This window comes from Myxocyprinus asiaticus, chromosome 12 (genome assembly GCF_019703515.2).
Source record: "Myxocyprinus asiaticus isolate MX2 ecotype Aquarium Trade chromosome 12, UBuf_Myxa_2, whole genome shotgun sequence".
Lineage (NCBI taxonomy): Eukaryota > Metazoa > Chordata > Actinopteri > Cypriniformes > Catostomidae > Myxocyprinus > Myxocyprinus asiaticus.
Window position 1 is genome coordinate 48,158,594 of NC_059355.1, and position 22,381 is coordinate 48,180,974.

The 22,381-nt window shown below is 36.5% G+C and overlaps 2 protein-coding genes across 6 annotated transcripts in view; one reads left to right on the top strand and one right to left on the bottom strand.

The window, feature by feature from the left end:
* LOC127448955 (nuclear factor of activated T-cells, cytoplasmic 2-like) overlaps positions 1-22,381 on the bottom strand; it is a 357,327-nt gene that overhangs the window by 231,128 nt on the left and 103,818 nt on the right. The gene's annotated exons all lie outside the window — the stretch shown is intronic.
* Positions 1,043-21,225, top strand: LOC127448958 (myosin-binding protein H-like). Of its 3 annotated transcripts, XM_051711957.1 has the most exons (13): positions 1,043-1,343; positions 5,313-5,375; positions 5,952-6,011; positions 6,131-6,265; positions 7,182-7,349; positions 10,900-10,988; positions 11,860-12,055; positions 12,164-12,303; positions 12,802-12,961; positions 14,413-14,549; positions 16,153-16,339; positions 18,684-18,738; positions 21,021-21,225. In XM_051711957.1, the coding sequence occupies exons 1-12, from the start codon at positions 1,085-1,087 to the stop codon at positions 18,713-18,715; spliced, it is 1,626 nt and encodes a 541-aa protein (XP_051567917.1). In that variant the 5' UTR covers positions 1,043-1,084; the 3' UTR covers positions 18,716-18,738; positions 21,021-21,225. The 3 variants fall into 3 exon arrangements, with proteins under 3 accessions (XP_051567917.1, XP_051567918.1, XP_051567919.1); XM_051711958.1 differs by lacking the exon at positions 5,313-5,375; XM_051711959.1 differs by lacking the exons at positions 5,313-5,375; positions 5,952-6,011.

Consider the following 22,381-nt stretch of genomic DNA (forward strand, 5'->3'; position numbering starts at 1 on the left):
GTGTGTGATGAGTGAAGAACAACAGGCTGATTTCAGCCCTGTTTTTGGGTGATGACCTTGGTGAAGATGTCTTTGGCCAGGATAAAGTTTGGGCAAATGTGAAAGCATTTACATGGCTCTCGAATGAACATAGATGGGACCGGTGATGAGTCTTTGACATCATATGGTTTAGTTTTGATGTAAAATGTTTCAGTGTTCTCAGAGGAACAATGGAAGAATGTTACAAAAGATATTACAAAGTGGTGATAAGTTGCTGAATCGTCCCTTCACTTCATGCAATGCTTAATATTTATTCAAAAGTCCAATACTATTCCATAAAAGGTAATACGATGGTAGATGATGTACGTTACAGTGTGCAATGGGTTTCTAAATGTTGTAAATGCATGTCATCTTAGTGTGTGAAGCAGAATTACGGTTGTGTTCTGCCTAATTTGGGGTCATATAAAAGGAGTGATTGAAAGTTCTTGTTTGTTATTTCCCCCAAATAATTACTTGTAAAACCTAAGTTCCATTTTGTACATAATGTTATAAATGTATACATTGTAAATAGAGTGGCCCTGAATTTGCATCAACAATCATTTAAGAAAAAACAGTAATGTCATTAAGAAATGTGGTTTGTATGGGAGAAATGGTGGATGCCGAATACACATGAGAGCTGGCGTGCTTCTGATGTTCAAAACAAGACAATGTCCATCTGTCATAATAAAACCACAAAGTTCTTTAAATGTGTTTTTGTCATATATCATCCTGAAAGTGAGATTCCTCGTGCTCAAGTTAGAGCACACATAGATGTTGTATTACAGACAGACAGACAGATAGATAGATAGATCAGATCTGGGGGGGTCAAAGACCACGTAGCCGAATTAACACCCTGCTTTTGTTATCTGACTGCAATGACCCTTCTGTGACTGTTGTGTATATACAGCTGAAGTGGTCATGAGAGCTTGGTGCGCTCCCTCACTGAAACTCTCAAGGGGAGGAGTTCACCAGCACCACATGTCTTAGGCTATAAATCTGGGGTGATTCATCTCCAGACTCAGCCAAAGGACTTGCTAGGTCAGAGGGATCCCTGAAGCAGACAAGTATGCCAGCAAAACCAGCCCCCATAAAGAAGTCGGCCAAAGCCGCCAAGAAGGAGGAACCCGCACCCGCGCCTGCGCCTGCGCCTGCACCAGCACCTGAGCCCGCAGCTGAGCCCGCACCTGCCGAACCTGCGCCCGCTGAGCCTGTCCCCGCTGAAGCTGCCCCGGCAGAGGCTGCCCCTGCTGAAGCTGCCCCTGCCGGGGGCGAAGCCCCACCAGCTGAAGCCCCACCAGCGGTGGAGGCAGCACCTCCTGCAAAAGGTACTGTCTGGTGTCGTGCGTAATGGAGATTTCCAAACCCCAAACTTGCCCACATCTGATCAAGTTGTCAAACTGCAATTATAAATAGATACTATTAATGGGTGGATCTCACGAAGAAAATCCAGGTCAGTAGACTATATTTCACCCCAAAATGAATTTAAAAAAAAAGTATATTTGCAAACACACATTAATGAGAATCTTCCTTACTTTCTTTTGGTTTGGGATGTAAAGAGAATCATCTTGTCCATTATTTGTTTTTTTTTTATTAAAATCTGCATAAATTCAGTTGCCAGTTTATATATATATATATATATATACATATATATATATATATGATCCGTACACAGATCCTGACAGAATTTGTGAGATTCACCCTATTATTTGCAATAATAATTATAAGCTAACCAAAATTATTAACACAGTTGCAGAAGCATGCCATGTAACAATTAACCTCGAATGCTTAAGAACTCAGAGTGCATTACTGCTGTAGCCAAGAATGCTTGCTACAACTGATGGTTAAAAAAACACCAGTGGGTATTTACACCTGTTCACCTCTCCTCACTTCAACACTATACACTGATCATAGCAGCTGTTCGTGTGGACCTACCCGACGCCTATTCTACTGCTTTCTTTTAAGCATGCGTTTGTTTTCCAGAAAAACTTTAGGCCATATATTTGCCAACTATTTTATCATTTTATCCAATATTAAAATACTATAGGCCTACTATGCTTCTGAATTAGGGATATGACATGAGGCATTTATACGTGGGGTGGTGTAGTGGACTAAAGCACTGAACTGGTAAGCAAAAGGTTGTTGGTTTAATCCCCACAGCCGCCACCATTGTGTCCTTGGGCAAGACACTTAACTCCAGGTTGCTCCAGGGGGATTGTCCCTGTAATAAGGGCACTGTAAGTCGCTTTGGATAAAAGCATCTGCCAAATCCATAAATGTAAATGTATACGGTATTATCACAGTATTGTATTGAATTACAAAACGAGCTGAAAGATACATTTATACATGCACAGTATTGTTGTTCTTAATGACAAGGTTTAGTTACTTGTTTTGTACTTTTTAAATTAAAAGATCACAAAGAATATCTATCATATCTCAGTAACTTTGCAAAGATCAAACCAAATTAGATTCAAAGAGACATGGTGGCTTTCAAAAGTCCAATGCTTCTATTTTGCATTTACCTAATTTATTACGGTTTATTTTCATTGCAAATGAACATGTAACAACAATGGTAACATTTTGAGGGAAAAAATTAATTGAAAAAGAAACATGAATTTGAGAGTGATTTGGTATGTCTTCCAATTACTGTACGAGTTAGAGTGTTGGGAATGTTGATTTATTGATGGAAATGATACAGTGCATTCAGAAAAATCTAAACAATTTGGTTAATAGGTTATCTAGAAATGTTCACGGTATTTTGAAGTTCTCATAATAACAATATTGTGCATGTTAATTATCACAGTATACCTTATTATTGAATATCGGCAAATGTCTATTCTGAATGATTGCCAAATGTACTGTATGTACCATGTTTATATGGTACTCCAAAGTACTTGAATATCATGGTATTACTATGATATCATTGCTTTAAAAAAACAGTACTTTTTAAAGTGCATTAGTGGTGCATTCATGTAGTGTCAAATGTACCTGTGTTATTTTTAACACAATAAAATTAATAAAACTTGAAATATTTAGTTTTTATTTCATTTTGTTAAGGCTACTCAATTCAGTTTTATGTAGTTTGGTTTAAATTTGAAATGCATAAATCTTATAATAATTTTTTTGAGTGTGGGAACATTCCCTTAAAATGAATGTATGGTTTCCATTTTTTGTTTGCTTTTTGTTTTGTTTTATTTAGTATTTTACCTAATGTTCTGGGAAAGTTCTAATTACGTTTTATTTTTTATAACCATAAACTAATGTTCCTAGATTGTTCTTGGGAAATTGGGAGGTAGCATCTCTAAATTATAATGTTGAAATCACAGTAGCTGCGTCCAACATGACGTGAATACAGTTACAGATTAAATGTCCTGCTCTACCATGAAAGATTAAAAGATCCAGAATATGTGTAAGAAGCTTTCTTACAAAGAGATCTCATATTAGCCTAAATTGTTTTGATTTTACAGTGTAGTATTTTAGCGGAAACTATGGTGAAACTTCACTGAATGTTTTAACTGTTGTAAAAAAAAAAAGGAAATAAAGCCAAAGAAAATTACATGTCTTTAGGGTTTTGCTACATTTGTCTTATGCACGATTTAAAATCAACTGTTACTAAACTTGCTTTGAAAGGAGACATTTCTTAAGTTGAGAACAGCTAAGCATCTCCTACCTGTGTTTCATAAGTTCATTTCCCACTCATTTCTCTGCTGTACCATTCTACTACCATTCTATGACACATTTCTTCTTCTGCTCTATAAGGACTCAGCCTCTCTAGCATATTTAGACACCTGCTGAGCTCTAAAAATTAGCATCTACACAAGCCCAGTTGCTACTTTGTTCATAAACCCAATTTCTCACCATAATCTGTGTCTGTAATCATACACACAATAATCTGTTTATTTCACTCTCTAACTAAAGCAAAGTGTCCAAAGGCTTTTCAGCGCCTGTGCAATTATTATTTGACACCAGCCATATCCGCTGAGGCCTTGTAAGCCAGAGGAATTCAGAGCTTGTGGCTTCCTAAGCACTCCATTTACAGCCCCATAGAGCTTTAACTTAATGTAACAGCACTGTATTCAAAAGTAATAAAGATTTAACATTGTGTTTTGATTAGTGAGCCCAGTCTTTCCCAGGATCGAAGACAATTTATTTAACCAGATTACTGACATCGGAAAAATTCTGCAGTAACTGTCGGCTTTAGAAAGATTCTTAGTCATACAACATTTTCACATTATGCTCTGTGCCTGTAGCAAGAGCAACATAATATTATCTCAAACACATCCATTAACACCATTCATGATACATTAATGGATCGCACCAACATGGCCAAATATCGTACTTTTAATCTATTTTAATTTTGGGGTCTATAACCACTTGTGTCTTTACTGTTTTGTGTTTTACTGTATTCTGTGCATGCAAAGCAAGCCTCTAACATTCCGACCTCAAACATTAAAAAATTGTCTGCTGCCCTCATTGCTTAAGGAGCTGCTGTAATCGATGCTACGCCCGCTGCTGAAGCCCCTGCTGATGGTAATAACAGTCTTAAAACTTAAGTTTTTCTTTTCTTTTCCCAATGCTGCGTTCACGTCATATTTAAATTGCTGTAATTAAGAATTTCCGATATGTAAAATAACTAAAATAATATGCTGTTTTGGAATCATGAGCGTTTCCATGATTCAGAGAACTTGAACGGCTCCCAGCAAACACAGAACGTTCCCCTAATGTTGGTGTATGTTTCCCATTTGGTTATTTTTTGGGAACCAGTTCCTAATGTCCTAGGAATGTTCTTACGGTATTTCCGCTTTATTTTTTGTAACCATAAACTAACATTCCAAGAATATCCTTGGAACCAACAATTGCTATTTGATGAGTAGACTCTCCGAGTTGTCATCTCGTAATTTCAGTAATCCCAACATGATGTGAACGCAGCATGACATTACTTAAGCCACTTCCACACTAATATGTTAAGTTTGAAAACTCAGTTTTCAGTTTCCTAACAACAACCTTTTCCGAAGTTTGCACTTATGGATATCGTTTTTGAAAATGTACCTTTTCGGTGGAGGAAAACCCTGTTTTAGTGTAGATGAGATGTGTTAAGCAAGTAAAATTTATGCATTTTCAAACAAAAATGCATTAGTGTGGATGTGGCTTTAGTTTAATTAACCTAGAGAAAAATACCGTAAACAAAAAACAAAAACACTGCAGCAAACGCTTTCCAGCATTTAAGCAATTAGAGTTTTTGAGTCATGGCTTTGTTTATATTATAAGTAGCCTAATGCTCTAACATTTAAAATCAGCTGCTGCTGCCGCCCCTGCCGAAGAAGGCACTGCACCCACTGAAGGAGAAGCTCCCACAGATGGTAAACAGCTACCGTAAATTAATTTGATCCGCTGTTTTTACTGTAAAAATGCCTGCTGCTCCACATTAGTGAAAGTCAACATGAAACAGCCTTCGCAACCCATTTTACTTTCTTAATGTGATGTATTTCAAAGTGAAACAGGATATTTAATGAGAAAAATTTTATTTTTATTTTAAATTTTAATTTCATTTTATTAATTGGAAATTGATTGGGATGGATTGGTGACGTAAGCCAAAAAGGAATATAAGTATGTATGAATCATGTACAATAAAACCAGTAATGTGCAATAAGAAATTAAACCGAAAATTTGGTTTCATGTTGACATGAGTGAATTATATGTGTAAAATGTAAAAAATACCATTTAATAAAGTAAATGCACCAATTTTGTAACATTGCTTGATTTGGAAATCACTTCTGGTTTCTATGTCCTGAGATCATCTTTTAGATTACGCCAAAACCAGACCTGAATATTTGGCTATAATGCCAGTATAATTAGACCTGGATGGGCAAAACTAATGCCTAAAGCTCTTATTATATGCTGCTTTTATTAATGTACACCTGCTTATTTAACACAAGCTGCTGCTGAAGCTCCACCTGCTGAGGAAATCAAAGCTCCTACACCACCTCCACCTGCAGGTAAATCTACTAGAAGAATCCAAACCGTCCACAGTTTTACAGATAGATCATGACCATTTAACATTCGATGGAGTGCCTACATTATACTTCGAAATACTGAATGGCTGTTTCTTCTCCAGAGCCAACTAGCGAGCCATTGGAGCTTGGTGTTGAAGATGTCAATGATACTTCAGTCACCATTACATGGAGACCACCCGCCACCATTGGAAACTCTGGTTTGGATGGATACACTGTGGAAATCTGCAAGGAAGGAAGTGAGTCTGATGTTCTTCATATAATAAAGCCATCGAGCCGAATAGATCTTAAAATCGAAAGCCCTCTTCGTTTTATTACGGTGGCCTGTCAAACACTTGCAATAATTTTCTTAATAAAATACCACCTCACAATGCTGTATGTTCAATTAAAAACAGCAAAACGTTTATAAGCATTTTGTTGGCCCGTTAATCCTATCAGTTGCACCTGTCCCCAACATGTCAATGACAATATTTACACCCCCACTTAAGTTGTGTCCCTATATGGAGTGAGGCATTTCTAGAAGAGCCAAGGAGAAGTCTGCTTGCAAAGAGGAGGGCTGTAGTACTCATGCCAGTGGTAGACGCAACAGTCAAATCTAGTACAGTTTAACTTGCTGATACTGCAATTTAAAGTTGAAATGCATTATGAAAATGGGGCATATCCAGTTCAAAGTTTTCTTTTACATACATGGTTTATTTCAGTATTGGCCCCCAAAAAATATTTGGCCATTTAAGTCACCAAAATTTCTGAAAGCCATTGCATAACATATCAAACCAAGTGTAATTTCTTCCAGACTTCTTCTAGCACAAGCGCACTTTCCAGGCAAAACAAAAGAAGTTTGTAAGGTTTTGAATTATAATAGAATAGGTATACTGTTCAAAATGAAGGCAACAAGTGTTTTTGTCACTTTGTGTTTGTCGAACGTTAGTGGAACTTCTCCATAGTTAATGTGCTGAACACAAGATACCTGTGTGAACTTGAGGGGATCTGACTTCATACATCCACAAAAATCACCAAGACACCAGTTGAGTCAAAGTCACCGAGCAAAAATGGCTCAGAAAAGTCAGTTCTGAGAAAAGCTCCAGCAGCATTTGTTTCCAAGGTGCCGCTTGCTTTCATAAAACCAATGTCACCATTCCATTTTCCCCATTATAGCTGGTGACTGGAAAGCGGCTAACGAGGAGCTCACTGTGTCCTGCCGTTACGTCATCAAGAACCAGACCACCGGTGACCGCCTGAACATTAGGGTGGTGGCCATGAACCCTGGCGGCCGCAGCCCTCCCGCCACACTGACTGACCCTGTCCTGGTCAGAGAGGTCGTGGGTAAGTTAAAATTCCACTGCCCAAAAACAACAGTTGCCCATATGAAAACACATTTCTGAGCTGGGGTTTTCTAAGTTTGTCCCCCCCCCCCCCACCCCACACACACACACAAACACACACACACACACACACACTCAACACTCACACACACACTTTTTGGGAAATAATAACAAAGAAAAAATAAATTGACTGCATAAAACAAAAACTTTAAGACCAAGATCATGCTTCTTCCAAATGGTTGTGTTGATAATGCTCAAAAGGTAAGCGGTAATCCTACAATGGTTAGCACTAATTCTAATTGGGTGGGTAAATGTCACCAAAGAGAGTATGAGTAGGAGACAGACCACTTATAAAAAAAAAAAAATGGGAAAATCGTAACACTCAATATGGCTTTCAGTCAAAAGAGCCAGTTGCCTTTCTGATCAAGGCATTGTCATTGTCGAGAGGTCAAATTGGTACCACGTCGAACCTACTTCTCATACTGTTCTAAAGGGCACACTGATTTGAAAAAATAAATCTACCTGACTAGGGACTGGCTGAAGCTTGTAGAGATATAATCTTACAGACATGCACAGATCATGTTAGACTGTAAGATACAAGTACCATGTTCAGTCCAAAATGTAGAGTTATAACATAGCGTTATCTTCAGTCAGAATAATTGAAAACACCAATATTTGGCTCTGTATTTTCTTTTTTGGTACAAAAACTCTGTTGTCTCATAGCTTCAACTTGTATGGCAGAGCTATATCATTGAATAAGCATTGAGAGATAGAAGTTAAATTTGAAAAGGTATACTACATGCGATCACATTATGGTACAGCATTATATAAAGTGTATTTCATGTGTGAATGCTTGTAGTTGTTTTATGTTATTCAAGTGTGTCCAGCGTCTAAAGAAAGAAGTCATAAACGTAGGATGGAAAGTCAAATGGGTTCGGAACGTAACTTGAATCCGATCTATGCAACAAAAAAAGGGGGGTGGGGGGGTGGTTGGCAGAACTCTGATTAAAGGTCTGGTCTTCTTGCTGCATTACCTTTGGTAGCCCAATGCACGTTGGCCTGTTACAAATTGTCTTTTCCAATATGAACAATCTCTGTTGTAGATCCTTAGAAAATTGTTGGTAAGTGCCTTCTATTAACAAGGATTATGTGGAGAGGGTTTTGCATGACTTCAAAGCCATTGAAGGCTCGTCATCTGGACCAGTGTCAAACTTCTTCCTTTGAGAGCGATGGCGACAAGTGTAAATGGTTTGAGTTGGAGGGTGGGATACATTCCCATGTGTTCTCGCACTGCATGAGGAGTCAAGTGGCATCTAAGGTTACCCATAAGGCTTTTTAGCTTGCTTGTGATGCTATGTTTATTTAGATGCATGCTGTAGGTATAGTGTCAGGTAAGACACTTCTAAAAGGCTTCAAACGGTTTTCCAGTATTGGGTTAAGACTGATTTGGAGTTTTCCAGATACCAATGCACCATTTTCCACCAATGCATTGTTGATGTAATCAGCTTCTTGTTGACAAGAGTAGGGACACAATTGTAGACTGCACAATTTCATTGAAAGAATACAAAAATACTGTATAATGAATGCAGCAATAATCCAATTATTTTGGAGCATTGACAGTGATTCATTAGAAATTTGTCTTAATCCATGTTGAATTGCATTTCTGAGATCTTGCCTTAAAAATCTCAGATCTTGTAGATGATACTATATATATATATATATATATATATATATATATATATATATATATATATATATATATATATATATATATGGCAAAACATTAATGTTTGTCTTGTTCAATATAGAAAAATTAATTAGAAAATATGTGTATATACTGTATATTTTTATACAATTTATGTTCAAATAAACGTTTTGGAATATATTTTGGTTATACTGTATGTTTAACCATTATTTTATTTTACAAATGACAATATTACATTTTAGTATTAAAAATTATATTATATTTTGAAAAAATATTTTGCACATTTATCATAAGTTATATTTACATAAATATATGTAAATATGTTTTGTAATTTTGTATAATTTATACAAAAATGTAAATAATTTATGTATACTATTTATGTGAAATATTAATAATTTAATTCATTTAATTAAAATAATTTGGTTATATTTACAATATGTGTCAGAAATATTTTGGCAAGTTGATCATTAATTCTGTCGTTTATTTTGTGATAGAGGACATGGTGTCAAATATTAATCATAATTCAGCAGTTTTAACTGATAAATGTAACTGAAGCTCTCCATCATGAGTTATTAGGGGTAAGAGTGTAACAGGACTGATCTATTTAAAGCTGTGATGAGGTGAACAGAGCCCCCGTTAGCATGTATGCTAGGTCAAAGTATATCATCCCTCTAGTGTGATGTTAATCTAATCATTAGAATTCAAATAGAAATCAAATTAGCTTTAACCTCCACTTTTCTGTAATGGTTACACCTCTGCTACTGATTGTGTGTGAATGTGGAAGGTTTTGGAAGTAGGCTTGCTGTAGACTCTTCAACCATCACTAAGTTAAAACTGGGTTGAGGATGGAATTACAGTTAGCTTGCACTCAGCTGATCTCAAATGGAAAGCCTGGGTCACATTTAGGTTAGCAAGCTAGTTCTTGTTAGCAACATTTGCAGTAATTCAAACACTGCTTCAAAATACATTAATTTATATGCTTTTGCCAGGTAACCTAAAATGTGCATCATGTGGCAACATCTAAATGAACTGTTAAGTCAAAACTTTATGAACATGTCTGAATCAACCTAACTACATTAAATTGATAATTTCACAATTTGTAGTGATCAAATGAATACGATCTCAGCACACACATCAGTTTTTAAACCTATTTACATCCACATACTATGTGTAATGCTAAATGTTGTTTTTCAGTCAGGACCACTTCCATTAAATGAGTAACTTTTATTGACTTATAGACAATTTGAAGCAATCTGTTGGTGTTGGCAGTATGGTTCTGTTCTGGGCAAACTCACCGCCCATCCATGCAGCCATGCACGGACAGAGCTCTGTCCATGGATGGGCTGCATTCCATGCAATAGAAAGGCAGCTGAGAGAATGATTGAATGAAAGAACCATTCTGATATGTGTCTGAACTGTATTGGTGGACATCATAAATCCCCTTACAAGAAAATCTAGAGGTCTGGCAAACTTGCCGCAAATTTGCCACTCATTATTTTCACATGCAAATGAACTTGCGATTTGCCGCAAATTTTTCCAGAAGTTTGCAGCTCTTCACCGGTAGTGGTGAACCTGCATCAAACCTTTGGAAACAATGGACAATTTGCCTCTACTGGCAAACCCATCTGTGGCAAACCTGTGGCAACAATGAAGAGTTTGCCGCAAAGCTCATTTGCATGTGAAAATAATCAGTGGCGAGCTTGCGGCAAATTTGCCAGAACTCTTGATTTCTGTAAAGGTCAGCTGAGCATCATCTGACTGCGAGCTTGATTAATGTGACCTGCCTGACATAAAATGATGCTTGATTTTTCAGTTTTATAAAACCTGCAATGTTTTCCCTTCACAGATCGCCCCAAAATCCGTCTGCCACGTTTCCTGAGGCAGCGTTACGTGAAAAATGTTGGCGAGAAGATCAACATTGTTATTCCCTTCAGTGTATGTGATTCATCAGTTTAAAGTTCTCTACAATGCATGATGAAAAGACTTAAAGTACTTAATATTAGCTAAACTCCTTAAGGTGCAGTGTGTAACTTCTGAGCCGCTAGCAGTACCAAACAGAATTGTTATATGTTTGTTTGAGAGACAATGTTAGCGACTATCCTGCTAGTACAGGATATAATGTTTTTATTATGATAAATATGTTGCTTGCTCATTTTATACTTTTGAATGGCCATCAATGGAGAAGTATGTTATTTGCACACAAAATGGTGTAGTTCTGGCATCTACCAGCTGGAGATAATTGCCTATGCTAACCCACCAAACCCTGTCTCCCTAGGCCTGAAGGCCAGAGTGTACTTCTGTTTTCCACATAATGCAAATTTCATCATCAGCATAGTATGCTTGGACTGTCGTAGTTTTTCTAGACACACAGATAGTCTCCGTCTTTGTGCGTCGTCTGCACATGTGCCTGGCGTTGACTGTACTAAAGAGTACTGTAACTAAAGGCATCATAGTGTGCATGTGTTGACATATGGTCTTGCGGTCAAAAGAGTATATTTTGAAAGGCTAGAGGGCACGACCATGCACGAGATGTAACGTATGGTGGAAAAAACAAAGTATACCCAAGCCTTGACATATAGCGAAATTGGCTCAACCAGTGCCATGAATTGGAGTGTTTAGGCAACCTTTGTAATTCTGTTTGGTGCACAAATAAGAGCTTTAAGGGATTGCTAATTAGTTGTAGCAGGGGGGAAAACATTTGTATTTGATTATCTTTTTGCCAGAAGTTGTTTGGTTGTACACATATTCATCCATTTTCCTTTTCGAATTCGAGTGATTTTTACCAGCCGTATTTTCTTACCTGTAGGGCAAACCACAACCTGTTGTCTCATGGACAAAGGACGGCCAGCCTATTGACACTAAAAAGGTAAATATTCGCAACAGTGACAAGGACAGCATCTTCTTCATCCGTGCCGCCGAGAGAGCCGACTCCGGTGTGTATGAGATGTGTGTTAAAGTCGAAAGCTTTGAGGACAAAGCCCAGATTACTCTGCAGATTGTTGGTAAGTGTTCTAAAAGATGCTGTCAATGCAAGTCGTACATGCAATGGACAATGTTTTATCATGGTTTTGGGTGCTTTCCAACATTGCTCTTGCTGACGTGTTTACCAGAGTTGCCTGGACCTCCAGCCAGTGTCAAGATCGTGGACACATGGGGTTTCAACGTTGCTCTGGAATGGACCGAGCCCAAAGACAGTGGAAACACAGCAATCACCGGATACACCATCCAGAAGGCCGACAAAAAGACAGGGGTACAAGCTCATTCAACATTTACTACATTTACAAAAAACTACTTTGGCATTACCACGTTGTTTTTGGACATGATACCATGGTAATAGCATGTTGTGTTGGACATGTACCATGTAATACCATGATATTCTTTGAAGTACCTTGGAGTACCATGTAAATACCATGGTATATGAATGGTAATTCTTTGGTTCAATTATATATGTTAAAGTACCATGGTACATGGCGGTACCATGGCTACCGCCTCTAGCGTCAGTTGCTATGAGTGAGGTTTACACATACCGCACAGCTATCACGTACCAGCTGGCTCCCGTTACATTAGCATCTGTTACCATCACTTTACCATAGTACCACAGTTGGACACTTCCTGTAAACTTCAGAGAGCAGACTATGGGAAATGTTAGCCAGACTTCATTATCCAATACAGCAAATGAGGATCTAATTGTTATATTCTGTCAGTAGTCTTGTGTAGAGTTTACTGACCTCTGCCGCTCTCTCCTCAGGACTGGTTCACAGTATTGGAACACTATCACAGAATGAATGCCACCATTTCAGACCTTATCATGGGCAACACCTACTTTTTCAGGGTCTTCACTGAGAACAAATGTGGAATTAGTCAAGAGGCAACTGCCACAAAGACCTCAGCCACAATCCAGAAGACAGGTGAGCCCTTTTCTGTAGTTTGTCACTAGAATATTTCTTTATATAGGAGGAAGGATACATCTACAAGTCCTTAATATCAGTGGATGTTAAGCAGCTTTTACAATACTCTATGATCATTTAGATCCCTGCATCAACATATTTTATATAATTATGTGTGCTTTCATATCATTTCCTTCAGTTCAGTTGCAGCTTCAATTAGGCGACTAGCCGTAGTGGACAAAAATTAAGTCAACTGCATGATACAGATCGAAACTGATATCGCAAACATGCTTGGCTTCTTGCGTGTTTGCCTCGGTTTCAATTGCAATACAATCATTATGCATAACATACGTATCGCAAAGTGTATCCTATTGTGAAGTAGTTTCGTAATACTGAGCGCTAATGGTGCATTAAGCTACATTGTTACACCCAACAATTTTGACTTTGGCTGTGTGCCACTGACCTTTTGAAGTGCAACTAGCGATTACTGGACAGTTTGCATGGGCACACTGGCATGAAAATAAAAACAATACTGAAGAGAGACTTTATGTGTCCACTGAAGACTTAGTGAGTTCTCTGGTACGACATTGAAAGCTCACTGTAAACTCTTAAATTCGCAGAACTCAAAAACATTTGAGGCAATCAGTTACATCACGTTTTTGAATTTAATAAACTCCAAGCTTAAGTTAGTAGAACTTTTAGATTTTGTACTACACATGCATGTTAATGGCTCTTAACCTGAAATCTCATTTTGTTGGTACTTAACTTTAAATTCAACTCTTTTGCTAAACTTTAAATTACCATGTAATCTCAATTTAAAATATTTCAAGTAGAGAGAACCTAATTGAATCAAGTAAACCCAACTACATTTACATGTTAAATTAACTTAAATTACTCTTTCCATTATTAACCAACTAGTACAGTGCATGCTAATTGAAAACATTGTGCTTTGATTAGCATAGCAATTGCTTAATTAGAAGAGTAATCTACTTTCCTTAAACTAAGCTCAAGCTCCACTATTGACCATAATGGTAACCCCCAAAACTCCAATTTTACAGAAAGTGTCCTAAATAGCCTACATAATTTTTAGAGCAAACCGAAACTTTTTGGAGAAATTTGTATTTTCACCAACTCTGTTCAATGCAACTCTACAGAGCTGCATAACAAAAATTCCCTGTTAGCATAGATTTTCCCCTACTCAGTACAGTTAATTACTCTTTGCATTAGGGTTTACAGTGAGCTTATCATATGCTCCACGCTTTCTAGCTACCTTGCAAATCATGTAGAGTTCAAAAGGGTGCATGACGCTTGCACTGGGAGGTGTTTTTAAGCCCTGTGCAAGGAATTTTAGTTGACTGATGCGGCATCCAATCTCGGTCATTTGGATAAAGTAACTCTTACAGTGGTTTTCTATTAACCTATGATGTTCCTGCTATTCTCAATGCATTTGTTGTTTGTGTGTTTGCATTTAGGAATTGACTACAAGCCTCCAGAGTATAAGGAACATGACTTCAGTGAGGCACCCAAATTCACCACCCCCCTGGCAGACCGCAGCACTACTGTTGGATATAACGCCAAGCTGCTTTGTGCCGTTAGAGGATTCCCTAAGGTACATGATTACTCCATACGCTATAAGCCAGGCTAGCATGGATAAGTGGTTCTATACCGCTTATCCATAGGATAGTCTTAAAGATAGGGCCATGTAGTAACATGTAAGGCTTGCTTAACTTAACAACAAGCAGTTTCATATTATTTTAATAGAATACAAGTTATGCTCAATCAACAGCATTTGTGGCATAATGTTGATTAGCACAAAAATATATTTCATATATAAAATGAAATTTTCTATTAAAAAAAAAGAAAAGAAAACAAATCTGGGTTAGAGTGAGACACTTACAATGGAAGTGAATGAGGCAAATCCGTCAACGTTAAAATACTCACTGTTTCAAAAGTATAGCCACAAGACGTAAACAACATGCATGTTAACATGATTTTAGTGTAATATAAAGTTATATCCACTTTTACAACTTCATTTCCATGACAACGTAACACCAAAAACCCTATATATAAGCAAAAATTACAATTTAAACAACTTTTTCCTCTTGCCCAATGGGATAATAGTGATAGCTCTTTGTGGGGATCGAACCAGCAACCTTGCAGTCCTAAGCTTGGTGGTATAGATTTTTATCAGGGTAGACTGCATATTTAATTTGCCGCATATTCAATTTGTTTTTGGGTTCATAGCTGAAGCATAGCGCTAGCAATGTAAACGTCATGGGTTTGATTCCCAGGGAACACACAAATTGATCAAATGTATACCTTGAATGCACCGTTTGGATGGCAAACGCATACATTTAAATATCAGGTCAAATTAAATATGGTGTCTACCCTGACTCTTGTTATATCCATTTGATCCCTTTTGAGCAGACCAGCCTCATTCAATTCGCTAATGTGTAAAATTATCATTCGGAACATGCTGATAGGTGTTTTGCATTGAAGTCCGTCTTATTATCAACACTTAATTTGTCAAAGGGTGTCTGAAGGTTCAGGTGACCACTGAAATGTAGGAATCTGGCACTAACATACTTGCAGAGATAGTGGAACTCCTGGTGGGGTTTAGATAACTAGAGGAACTGGATAAGTGAGATTCCTACATCACTATGACCGGATGGGCATCCAAACACCGATATGTGGAGGCCATGACACTGGACATGGAGCTCATGGAAGAGCAAGTGTGCATTATGGTGATGAATGGCTCCAATAACTTCGTCCATGTCTCATTTAAGTATCAACTATGATTCTCCTTAAATTCCTTTAAAGGAATAAAAATATAAATATATGTGCCAATTGTTGTCATACAGAGCTATACAATTAATGTGGATAGTATAGTTCAGAAATGTTGGTCTTGGAAGAATTTGATGAGAAATATTTGAGTCCATATTGAGATCCCATATTGAGACTTTTGATTGCAGACTTTGGTATCTGGCAAATCTAAGCACATTTGAGATCTCTACTGAACCTCTAGAGGTTAAACAGACTCCATTTGCTCTCAATTTAATCTCACTGGTGTCTCAGAGAAACAACTGATATATTAAAGAGATCTCGTTAGTTATTTTTCTTCTCTATGGGTAGGACATACTGAAAATGCCCCAGGACTTGTGATAGTTTTTTTTTTAAGTTTTTTTTTTTATTGTTGTCCAATCTCTTTACAGCCTAAGGTCCAGTGGATGAAGAATCAGATGATCATTGGCGATGACCCTAAGTTCAGGCAGATCAACAACCAGGGCATCTGCTCCCTAGAGATCCGTAAACCCGGCAACTTTGACGGTGGCGTTTACACCTGCAGGGCCAAGAACGAGCACGGAGAGGCCTTAGTTAGCTGCAAACTGGAGGTGAAACGTAAGTCAACACAACTTTAACATGCTCTCTTCTGTCATAGGACTGTCATTCACAGCAAAAATTATTTTCTTAATGGAGTATTCAGGGTTCAATACAAGTTAAGCTCAATCAACAGCATTAGTGGCACAATGTTGATTACCACAAAAATTTGTTTCGACCCTCCTTTCCTTAAAAAGAAAAGTGAGGCCCTTATAATGGAAGTGAATGGGGGCCAACGTTAAACGTTAAAATAGTCACTGTTTCAAAAGTATAGCCACAAGATAGAAACATTATGCGTTTTTACATGATTTTAGTGTGATAAAATTGCTTTCTAGCATTGTCTGTGTAAAGTTATATCCAGTTTTACAACTTTGTTGCTGACAATGTAACGTCATAAACCCTAAAACGATGATTTAAACAACTTAACAGCTCAAATAGTACAAAAGTTTTAACAGAAGAATGAATGTAAGTGCTTTTATAAAGTTATAAGCTTCACTTTTTGACCTTTAAACCCTTTAAAAATTGTCCCCATTCACTTCCAGACCTTATTCACGCTAGCACCATCTTTGATTTTTAATGGGAGTGGCAACGAAGCTGTGAGGGATAGACTTAGAGTCTCTTCAATGGGCTGTTTCTGGATCATTCTGTGGACAAAACATTGATAAAATATCTGTCCAAGAACATTCATTATACAAAGAACTCCAGAAAACATGAATTGTGAATAATCAGATGTGATCTAGGAGCTTTAAACAGCTTTATACCATTCGTCCTATTGAAGAGACTGCAAGTCTGTCCCTCACAGCCTCGTTGTCATTCCCATTAAAAATCAAAGATGGTGCTAGCGTGACATATTTTTTTTTTTTTTTTATTATTTTTTTTATGTTTACTTATCTTACCCCATTGGTAAATTGTTTTTATCTTGTTTTAAGTATAAGAGGATCTAAGGATTTTTTTCATTGCCGCATTTGCCCTTAGCTCGCTTAGTGGAGGTCTCATTATACGATACATACTGTATGTAAAATACGTGTCACTGTGGTCTGATCTGATAATACTGTAATGATAGTCAGATGATCTGAGTGTGTTGTAAACAGGCTTGTATAATTTGGATCACTTCCATGTACAGTTATCAAATAAAACATCCCTTCATGAATGTCTTGGATCAGTGTAATCCACCCTAAGCCATGTTAATGCAAACTGATCTGGGTCCTGTTTTTATCTTAATCAAGTTACAGTATCACTCCACAGGCATCTTTTAGCACTTTGTAGTGCCAGACAGATTTATTATTATAAATTGATTGATAGCCTTTTGAGAGATCTGAAAGAAAATCAACATGAAAAACATGAGACACCAACTTATCCGTGTTAAAACTCTGGTGTTGCATGTTTATTTAGGTGCCAAATTTGTATCAAATCATTCTGTACCTGCATACTTTTTGCTCACAAAATTCTTTTCATAATTTTCCAGAATTCCAGAGTTAGGTGAATTTCAATGCTTGTCAAAAACTTATCTGGGTCATATTACACTGTAAATAATAATATTTTTAATTTATTTATTTTTTTAAAATACAATAAAAAAAAAATAATAATAATAAAAAAAAATAATAATAATAATATATATATATATATATATATATATATATATATATATATATATATATATATATATATATATATACTTATTTTGTTTAAAGAAAATGAGACCTATTTTAGGACCATTCAGATTTATTAGTATTGTGACAGTATTTTCATAACGATTTAGCACATTTCCATCATTTCTCATCACTGTTATGCAGAAAAAAATAATATGTAATAAAATTATTAAAATCATGATGTATACTCAAAAAAAAAAACTTATTTTTAAGATTTACTATTTAAATTTCATAACAATTACCATGAGATTAAATTCAGAAACATTTAACAAAATAAAATTAATAGAAATGTAATAAAATTACTCAATTCAGTTTGATGGAAATTTGTTATGAAATTGAAATGCATAAATCTTAAAAATAGGCAAGTGTTTTTACTGTATAAACCATGGCAGTATTTGTTTTACTGCTATGCTGATTTTAAAATATTATTGTGTCCAGACAGGATGTTATACAGTAATGAAAATCTAATGAGACAAATTGTAGAATCACAAACAAACTGAAATGTAAAACATCCAGATGCATTGCATTAATAACAGTTTGGGAGGGGAATGTGTTAAATTGTCATGAAAATTATGTCACAATACGAAAAATCTTAGAGTAGTCTTCGTTTTCTTCATGCAAAATATAATTTCTTCTTTTTCTCTTATTTTTAGGGTGAAATTTGGCCTGTTGTGTTAAAGCTACTAGACTGAACTGGTTTTGTTTTCTCTTAACAGAGCCTGTGATTGCTGATGCCGATAAGAAATAAGTTCATCTGCCACATTCATACAGGTCAGTTTCTATTTTTATGTATGTTCGTGTATGATCTTTTTTTGTCAAGAATAATGTGTTCCAAAACACCAGTTTCATAATATTCAAGCGTTAGAGTGTGAGCATTTCTCACAAGAGGAGATGGCCCCTAAAGCTAGTTAGTTCTTTATCTATTTGGGTCTTGACAAGACATCTGTCATCCCCCAAGCTTGACCTTACATGGGGGAAACTCAGAGAGTGCGGCCCCTGCTGCTGGAAGCATCCGAGCGGCAATTTCCCATAAATTAAAGCTGTGTTATGACTCTATATATGTGTACCTTTTGGAGAGACCAAATTACATCCCTCTGATTCAGCACCAGCATCCCCATTAGACACTGACGAGTGACATCTGCTGCTAGACTTACTCCAGTTAAACCTGCCCAAACATACTCTAAACACTTTAATGATCCTGTTGAGAGAAACTTAGTGTAATGCAAAATACATGAATTCAATTTGGGTGATTTTTGGTTTATAGCAAAAAAAAAAAAAATAACAAAAAAAAAAAAAATAAATAAATAATAATAATAGTAATTGTAAAAATAACAAAAATAAATATTCTTCTCACCACAATTGTACAGAGTGGTTATCTGAGTTACCGTAGACTTTGTCAGTTCAAACCAGTCTGGCCATTCTCTGTTGACCTCTCTCATCAACAAGGTGTTTCAGTCCACAGAACTGCCGCTCACTGGATGTTTTTTGTTTTTGGCACTATTCAGAGTAAATTCTAGAGTCTGTTGTGTGTGAAAATCCCAGAAATACTCAAACCAGCCCATCTGGCACCAACAATCATGCCATGGTCCAAATCACTGAGATAAAAAATGTTCCCTGTTCTGATGGTTGATGTGAACATTAACTGAAGCTCCTGACCCATATCTGCATGATTTTATGCACCGCACTGCTGCCACACGGTTGGCTGATTAGATAATCGCATGGATGATTGTTGGTGCCAGACGGGCTGGTTTGAGTATTTCTGTAACTGCTGATCTCCTGGGATTTTCACACACAACAGACTCTAGAATTTACTCCGAATGGTGCCAAAAACAAAAAACATCCAGTGAGCGGCAGTTCTGTGGACTGAAACACCTTGTTGATGAGAGAGTTCAGCAGAGAATGGCCAGACTGCTTTGAACTGACAAAGTCTACGGTAACTCAGATAACCGCTCTGTACAATTGTGGTGAGAAGAATATCATCTCTGAATGCTATTCTGAGATGCTGGTTGGCGCTGTTTTAGCGGCACGAGGGGAACCTACACAATATTAGGCAGGTGGTTTTAATGTTGTGGATGATCGGTGTGTGTGTGTATTTTATATATATATATATATATGCAGTGTATTAATGTATATGTACAGTATATTTAATTATGGGTGAATATTACAAAAACTGTTCAGGTCATATTTCACCACAGAATCAAAAGAAAAAAATATGAAAGTATGTTTCGCGTTCAATAAATTAAGCCTGCTTTTAGTGTCACAGCAATGTGCATTGTCAAAATGCTTTCATGACAATGAAACTCTCATTACTGCAAGACAAAAACTTCAATTCTCATTACTTTAATGCTAAAACATCTTGTTAATATTTGCTGTACTGCCACAAACGATACTGGCAAATAAATAAGCATTGTATTAATTACAATATTTTTACTATTAATACTGCAACAAAAATGACAGTAATAAGAATTTAACCCAACAGACATCTTGCAAATAAAAAATTAAAATGCCTGCCCTCATTACAGTAACGTGCTTAACGGTCATGAAAATAATGTCACAATGCAAAAATCGTAGTGGTATAGAGGCTTCATTTTCTTCATGCAAAATTACAATTGTATTTATTTATTTATTTTTTTCTTTTGATTTTAGGGTTAAATATGATCTGGACATGTTTTAGTGAGATTCATCCTAAATAATTCACTAAATGCATTAAGAGTAGGAGTAAATTGTGATGTCAGAACAAAAGGTGAAGCTGTAAAATGGAGTTTGTGTTGTTTAAGCTCACCCTGCTGTTTATGAGTTTGTGTCGCTTGGGTGTTAAGACTATTTCAGGCTGTTCTGACATCTGTTCTTTGTTCCTTCCTCTTTGCATGAACTCTAATCCCAGATTAGGGACAGCAGAATATGATTCTAGGATATTCTTTATAAAACAAATCTGATTGGATGCGACATGTAAACTAATCATCAAATTCATTTTATATTAATGTGCCAATTTGTTACCAACCACAAGTTTTGTTTTATGTCATGACTTTACTCTTTTTCTTTTCCTTTTGTAGGAATGTGAAGACGTAATTTGCTGATGAAAAAAATCATGTTCTGTACATATGAAATAAACAATATAAAAAAAATAGACATTTTTGTCCTTTATCATATTTAATGCATATACTTGTCTCTGTTATCATGTTATAACTCAGATCACGTCCCAACCAAACCAACAGGACCATCCGGTGTGTGTTAAATTAAACTAGAGTCTTTCACCCAGTTTGTGTCTTTTGTCATTTTTCATAATGCCTACGTACTGAAACCCAATGTAATATTTAAACTGATGTTCCGAGTTCAATGTGCTAACCTCTGTCGACAACATCTGTGACATGCTGTCAATTACAGGTGCCACCAAAAAAATAAAAAATACAATAGACTCATCCCTCAGTTTGTAAAAACAAGCAAAAATGTAGTTTACTGTCATGCACTTTCAATGGAAGTCTATGGGGTAAATAATTGCACTGAATGTGTAGGCACAAGAGTTGAAAATTCTTGTCTGTGCAAAGTTATAATCCAGTCTTTCAACTCCTGTCATGACCATGTAAAGACAAAAAAACCCGGTAACTTTTGCACAGTGTGCGCAAAGATACCAGAAAAGGACTTTATATTGATAATGCACAATCAGAAGTTCAACCACTTAAAAAAAGTAGTGCCACACTAAAAGAACAATTAACAAATTTACAGCTCAAATAACATAATTGTGTAACATGCAATTAATCTAAGCACTTCGACAAAAATATAAGCTGCTCATTTTTGCTTTAAACTGTAAGGAATGTCTCGCCCCATTGACTATTGTAAGTGCATTACTGTAAAGGCAGTTTTCGTTTGTTTGTACAAACTGAGGAACAAGTCGAAATGTTTGTATTTGGCAGCATGCCACAGATAATGATAGAGCTTAGCATGTATTGAATCTGGAACATTCCTTTAAGAAAATTTGATAGGCCAAGTGACCCTGAAAAGTGTATGCAGCAAACCCTAGAAAATTGAATTGAGTGACGCTCATTTGTATGGAAATTATTTCATACTCTGACGCAGACTTTGTACAGACACCTTCCCGTCCAGCGGAAACTGGAATGAGAGCAATTGAGTTACTGAAGGTCACACACACACATGCACATGCACCAAGCTAAATATGTGTGTGTGAGAATGCAAAGACTTCCAGTGGTATATGAACTATGTATTTTCGACATTTCAGAATTCCTGTCAGAGTCATTTCCAGCCGAGTGCTTATTTAGTAAGATTAACCAAATATTTGTGATGCAAATGTATACTGCATAAGGACTGGTTATTCATGAGGTTTATGCATAAATTAGTTGAAAAACAAAAATCTGCTTGGTTATAATAGTTTGTTAGACTCTGGCTGTCACCACTTGAA